Consider the following 7,422-nt stretch of genomic DNA (forward strand, 5'->3'; position numbering starts at 1 on the left):
CACATACCAAATAATTCCTCACTCCTCCTTCCTTAACACCCTTCCCATCCCTAAAAATATATTTTTTTTAATAAAAAAAATAACGTTCCTTCATTGTCACGTTAGGTTTCTAAAACAAACATAATTTAATTGACATATGACCATATACATAAGATCATAAGAGATTTGATCATTCTTCTCCTCTTCTTCGTAATATGGTCAAATTTAAGAAGAAGAAAAATCTCTTCCACTTTTTCTCCCTTATTCAATTAGATTACGTGGTCTTCTAAATATTTGTGTTCATGAAAATACTCTTGAAATTTGTTAAATATTTCAAAACTTTTTACAAAAGTTGCAATATTACTTCTAACATTTCGTAATGTTACAAAATTATTTTTTCTTACGATAAATAGTAATTAGAGTTCTAAGACGAAAATTAATATTATTTTAGTTGTTTTACAGCATAAGCATTGGAGGATTTCTCTTATTTGTAGAGTATATGCATAAACCTTTTTAAAAAAAAAGTAAAACCTGAACTACCAAACTATAGCTAGGTTGACATTTCAAGTTTTATTTTGCAATAATACCCACACTCACTCAAATTATTATATTTTATTTGTATATACAATGTTATTCCTTTATGAATTATTTAGTACAAACTTTCACCTTATGTATCTTCCGTTGATGTGCTGATGTATATGTAACCTTTCATACACTTAATTTTAAAATTTGAAAGTGTGGAATGTGAAACTTTTAAATACATCATCGAAATTGATTTGAAAAATTCACAATCAATCTGTGATAGACTATGATAGACTATTATATATGTCTATCGTCATATTGTAATATTTGAAGGTTTATATTTCGTGAAATGAACTTATTTTTAATCATAGAAATATGAAGGGCCGATGGATATTGGCTGAGATATTTATTTTTAACCTTTTTTTCTTTTTTTTTTTATTTATTTTAGAATTATTATTCGGCATTATTGCAACTCACATGCAAAGTTATAAATATGAACCACAGGCAACACTCATGAATGACGTGGTAATGTATACTTTTTTTAGGAAATGGTTTTTTTTAGAAAAATATATAGGTCAAATAAATTGTAAATTGAAAATAAATAAAAAGAAATCATAAAAAGCTCTTTTTCGAAATGCTCCCATATATGTACATAGCTGCATAGTTTTCGAAAACAAACTTTTTTTTCAATTTTAAATTTGATCAAGTTTTCAAAAATATAGCAAGAGAAAAAAAAAAAAAGAAAAGGAATCTTATTTTAGAAAACTTAAATTATTATCATCAAACAAAAGTGTGGTTGCAAAAAGTTTATTGCATATATATGTGTATTTATATTCCTTTTGTCATCTTTTAAGTCATTTCATATATAATCTATCATTATTACGTAAATTCATTCTAATTCTAATAGGATGAAAACAACCCAAACATGTTTAATAATGGTGCTACCAATTTAGGTGAAGTTTTCTTAGGTTAAGTATATAGGGTGATGAATTGGAGATTGTCACTTTCTTTCATGTCTATCGAGGTCAAATTTGGTTGATGCACGGTGTTGCAAGAAAAGTTTTGAAGAATATATCTTGTATCTTCTACTACGTTTTCTCCTTATTATGAGTGGTTTATTTTATCTATGTCACGTGATTTTCTCGTATAGTTGTTTGCTTGTATTGTTTCTTTTAAGAGTATAAGAAATAAGTAGAATATTTTTTAAAAAATAAGATTGATCTATATTTATATTTATCAAAACGGCTAGTTGTCTTAACAAATAAATCTACTAATGGACCAAGAAAACGAATTACACCAACTCATGATTGATTTGAAATTATTAAGCGTATATATGTTAGAGGATTAAGAAAATGGCAAACAAATCAATAATTAAACGTAAGAACCAAAAACTAAGTTTGAAGTTTTTGTTCGTAACCATATAATGAGAGTGGGAATCGAATTTTGAATTTAAAGTGATCGATATAGCACATGCCTTATGTGTTAACTGTAAAGTTGGAGGCCGAATACGTTTGACAATTTATTGAATTCTCAAATTTATTGTTTTCTTTTTTATAATTCCATATGTCCATATAAAAATAATTCAGACAAGCATAAGAGAATTATTAGCCAATATTTAAAGTGTAGCTGTATATTTATATATATTGATCAAATAATGAATATAACACATTTATAAATTATTATTTTTCTCCCTTTAAAAAGGATTGCTGCAATTATATTTTCTTGAAAATTGTAATGAGTACTGGTTGTCTTTGATTTTAAAGACATGACTTCCTTTTTACAATGATATATCCTATGTTTATTATTTTAATTTCTTTTATTTAACCATAATTTTAAATTTTAGTAAAAAGTTCTTCTTCTTCTTTTTAATAGCTTTGTTTTATACATTATTCTAAGAGAAATGGTTCAATCAAGATTGAGATGGAAACAGTTAAAAAGAAACTGGAACTGACAAATCTAACAGTACATACTTTGTATATTTTCATATTTAAAATAGACCCATTTCTTGGACTACATATATATCATAAAAAACACACACAAACAAACACATTTTTTTAAAAAAAAGCCTAACACATGATAAATTGTATATGACAATTGGATTGGTTGTACAAAATAAGTGTATATATATATATATACCATGTGACAAATTAGATTATAGGCCTTACGATTAGATGGTTATATAAAATGAACATAGGTTATGATAGCTTCAAAATATTTTGTATATATCCATCTAAATATAATAGAGTTGTTTTTTTTTTCTAATTATTACTTTTTTTTTCTTTTTTGCTTTTTAATAAACAAGGTTTCATTTTCTGTTTTCAATCTTTGAGTGGTTCTTCATTAAGCTTGCATGCAACGTTTTTTTTTTTCTTGTTTTTTGCCTATTTAACTTGGGAGCAAAGATCTTGACACACATGAGGGATTTCGCAATTTCCATTGAATATTTGATTAGTTTTTTCATGTGATTATATGAATTTTGTTAACTATTTTTTAAAATATTCTAAAGCAAAATGGATGATCGAACTACAAACGTGCTTCGAGACATTTTAACTAAATTAGCACGTCTCAACACCTTCATCACACACTAGACCAAAAGAAATTTATTTATAACGGAGAAAAGAATACACAAGTGAACTAAAAGAAAGTCGATAGTGGAAAAGAACGAAACAATACATATGAGATCAAATAAATTTTGATAACTATTTTCATTTTTCCTTTTTCTTGCACATATATTATTTTTATGTATATAGATGCATTCAAAATAACCATAACAATAACTTGTTGAACTCCAATAGTTTCTCACAGTATTAGAAAAAATTAAAAAATCTTCTCTTATTGTCGATTATTATTCGATGAAACTTCATATTATATAATATATCCTATGATAGTCCATTAAGCCCAGACAAGATTCAATCTAAAAACAAAAATTGGTGAAATCAAATAGGAATCATCATGTCTTATTGACAATCTCACATTTAAAAAAACTCGCAATATTTATCACACATTTGAGTTTTTCTTCTCGTTGGCATTTGATTTTGAAATAATTTTTTTTTATTATATCTGATAAAACTCCATTTAAAAAATTTACGAGAATTCGTAAATTTTATTTTTATTAAGATAGTCTAATGATGCACGTACTAATTCATCTTAGTTTGGATGAATATTTAAAAAAGTATACATATTTTATTTTATTTTTTTCTTTGGTTGACCCCAATGAGTTAATGAATGACATTTAATTGTAATAAGTGAGTTGAATTATATGCAAAATTTTACCTAATTATAAAGCGATAAAGAACCCTTAATGTCAGCTTCACTAATGCAACCAACTCTATATGCTGGCTGTAATAATGAACAACCTACATCAATGCTTTCCTTTCCTTTCCTATTTCTTCTCACTTCTCTCATTCTTTTCTCTCCTTTTTCTTCCCAATATCGCTACAAGGAGCAAAAACACTTAAAAATTCAAACTCCAATGACATTATAAAAGAGAAATTCAAAGAAAATATTGAAGGAAACACTTCAAAATGCACAGACAAATCATCTCTCTGCCCCTAACTATCATTTTAGATGTAGATTCATAAATCTCTCTCTCTTCTAATAATCACTCAGAAGACTATTCATAGAAGAGAATAATTCAACTCCTTACGTATAGAAAACAATAAAAAGACAAGAAGAAAAAATCAATGGTGTTGTTATTTGTTAGGTTAGTCTTCGTGGTCATGGTTAGTAGGAAAAAAATAATTAAATGTAGGTTAACGTTTTAAGAAGACAAAGAGGTGACAAATAATGCAAGCTTAGAAAGTTTATAGGAGGAAGAAAGCTTAAGTCGGACTGACCGAGACAACGGAAGGTTGAGACAGTGAATCTAGATCTAGATGTAGTTAAAACGAGATGCCAAAAGAGATGGGAAATTAGATGGCACAATGTCATGAGTCTAGATCTATAAACAAAAGGGTTTTTTTTTTTAGTAGAAAAGCTCATAGAAGATCTTGCTTTCTTTTACATCAAAAGGTACCCAAAAAATGCCATTAGGAATGGCACCAAGAAAATTGTATCATAGCACATAAATATATGCATTATGACAAATTTAAACATAGCAAAATCCCTTTTCATTAAAAAAAAAAAAAAAAAATTGCATTAATGTACAATCCACTAATCTCAAAGCTTTAGCCTAAAGCTTAAAACCTTTTCCCTTTTCTTCTTAGTTTTTCTTCTAGTCAAAATTTGCCAAAAACTTTCACTTGCTGATTAAATATGCACTTAATACAAGTTTAATTAGCTCCTTAATTGCAGAGAGAGAAAGATGGAAGGTTTTCATTTATTTGAATCCTAAAAAAACCACAACTTTCATATACTTCAAGCTTAAATCTTCCCAAAATGTTGCATGAAAATAATAACAATTGACATCTAATTCCCAATGTTTTTTTAATTATACTTTTCTGGATTTCTTCAATTTTCAATTTTTTTACATGAATCTTTAAGGAATGAAGTATTAAACTTAGAAAATTTAAGAACCAAACTCAAATGCTATAATTTTAAAAAAATTAACATTTTAGCACATTCATAATTGTAATAAATCAATCTCCTTTTATATAATTTATACGAGAGATTAAGTTCATCAAACAACCAAACCAATAAACCGAAAGAAAAAAAACAGCTTTGAGTTCTCAAAACCAGAAATTAAAAATCAAAATAAAAAACAAAATGGTAATCTCAAATTTTTTTCCCTATTTTTTAAATTTGAATAAGTAGTCATTAACAAGGTTTAAAATTCAGAAATCAGAAATAAAGAGAGGGGAAAAAAGATAATCTCAAAAATTCTGGATCGGAAGCTTAAGAAAAAAAAAAGTTGAAATATCCATCGATCAATTTCTCCTCATCATGTCTTCCTCATAAGAACATCTTCTCATCTCTCAAATTACCATGGCTTCTCCAAAAATAAAAAAGTAAAAAAAGAAAAAAAAAAACTAACTAAAAAACACAGATAATTTAGGGCAATTTTTTTTTTTTTTTTGTGGGGGAATTTTTTGGATTTTATTTTTTCTCTCATGACCTTGAGGGTGGGAAGAACTGCGTACCAGCCATAAATGCATTGAGAGGAGCTGGATATATAGAAGGATCAAGCAACGGCGCGGTAGAGGCGGAGGCGGCAGCGGGGTTGGTACTAGTTGCGGCGGAAGTAGAGGTGGAAGTGGGACCGGCAATTAGGTTAAGTGGGTGTGTTGATCCGTCTCCGCCGTGGCCGGAAGAGCTTTCACCAGCTGCGGTGTAACGGAGTTCAGGACCTTGATCGTAGAGAATTCCTTTGAACACGTGGCCACCGATATTAACAGCCGTCTGATATGCAAACTCTTCATCTGCATCGTCCATTGCACTTACTTTTACGCACCGAAATACCGCCGGTGAGTTCACTTCTGATGGAAATTGCGCCAGTTCTAACCCTAATATCATCATCACACCAAACACCAAAACAAAAAAACAAAAACTTCAACCAACAGTGTAATTAATCTGTCAGAAAAATAAAGTTTTCGAAACTCTAACTAATTTCTTACAACTTTTTCGTCAGTTTTACTTACCTACAGTGGAAGAATTTCAAAGAAAAAAAATAGATAAACACACCCAAAAACAAAAAAATGATTGATCATAAAAAAACCAGATTTTCTTACACGCAAATGATATGGAATAATAAAAAAATCCATGAATTTCTGGGTTGGATTTTTTTAAAAAATCATCTCGAAATTTGGGAATTTTTAAAAAAGAAATAAATAAAATTTACCTGACGTGATGGAGGGCAGACGAGGGCAAGCGGAGGCGGAGGCGGTGGGAGCGCAGCGATAGCGGTGGCGGTTTGAGTTTCTCTTAGTCTCTTAGAATTGTCACCGCCACGGAACTGTTCTTGTTGTTGCTGGTGTTGTAAAGCAGCAATTTGCTGTTGTCTCTCACGGCGTTTAGCAGCGGGAACCCACGTGCTTTTCACGTGAGTCTGACACTGAAACCCTCGGCTCTTGCAGCAAGTTCTACACCGCAAATAAGCACAATCCTTCTTAGCTTGGTTGCCGCAATCTTGACAATTCATGCCGCCAGCAGTAGCGGCAGAAGCGGCTGCGGCGGCAAAAGCAGCAGCAGCTGGGCGCATGAGGGTAAAAGCTGATCTAGAAGGCTCATCGGAAGGGTCGTTGATCATGAAGCTGCGGCGGCTGGGACCAACACCAAATGACAAGTGATTTGGAAGAGAGGGATTTGGTTGTTGATGTTGATGATTGTTGTTGTTGTTGTATTGTTGAGGCCATATCTCAAAACCCTTGTTGTAGATCTCTTGATCATTTCTGTACAAAAACAAATTCTGTTCTCTTTCTTCTTCATCTTCTTCTTGTTTGTTTGGTGGGCCTTCTCTCCCTCCTCCTAGATAGAAGAACCCAGCCATTTCTTTGACCTAATACCTGAGACTAACACCAATTTTGAGCAAAATTCCATATCACCAAGTTTTCCCCCCCTATCCAACCCCCCTCCCAATCAAAAAAAACCATTCTTGTACGGACTCTTCTCTTCTCTTCTCTTTTTTTTTCCCTTTTCTCCTTTTTTTTATAAATAAATTAAATAAATAAACACACCCACACCCACATATACATTATACACACATATTAAAATAAATTTTAATAATGTTGAGAAAATGAAAAATAAAATATGTGGTTGTTATTTATTAATGGGTGTTTTTTAAAAAAAATAGAAAATAAAAATTGGAAGTGTGGGGTTGTTTAAATTTAATAAACTCATAGTCATAGGAGAAGTATACGGTTTTTATGTCGTTTTAGAAAAAGAAAAGTTATTGAATAATACTGTCACAATAGTATAATTGAACACGTTGAGGTTGGTACTCTCTTTTTACATAGTATTATGAATGTGGAGAAAAGAAGATTTTCG

At 30.1% G+C, this 7,422-nt stretch overlaps 1 protein-coding gene across 1 annotated transcript; it reads right to left on the bottom strand.

Annotated features, from left to right (window-relative positions):
- Positions 1-5,209: 5,209 nt before the first annotated feature.
- Positions 5,210-7,083, bottom strand: LOC101213154 (protein EXPRESSION OF TERPENOIDS 1). Its single transcript, XM_004152718.3, is given in 3 exon segments — positions 5,210-5,942; positions 6,278-6,320; positions 6,323-7,083. Coding segments are annotated over 3 exon segments (1,041 nt in total). The 5' UTR covers positions 6,926-7,083; the 3' UTR covers positions 5,210-5,547.
- Between the last annotated feature and the right edge of the window lie 339 nt (positions 7,084-7,422).

This window comes from Cucumis sativus, chromosome 2 (genome assembly GCF_000004075.3).
Source record: "Cucumis sativus cultivar 9930 chromosome 2, Cucumber_9930_V3, whole genome shotgun sequence".
NCBI lineage: Eukaryota > Viridiplantae > Streptophyta > Magnoliopsida > Cucurbitales > Cucurbitaceae > Cucumis > Cucumis sativus.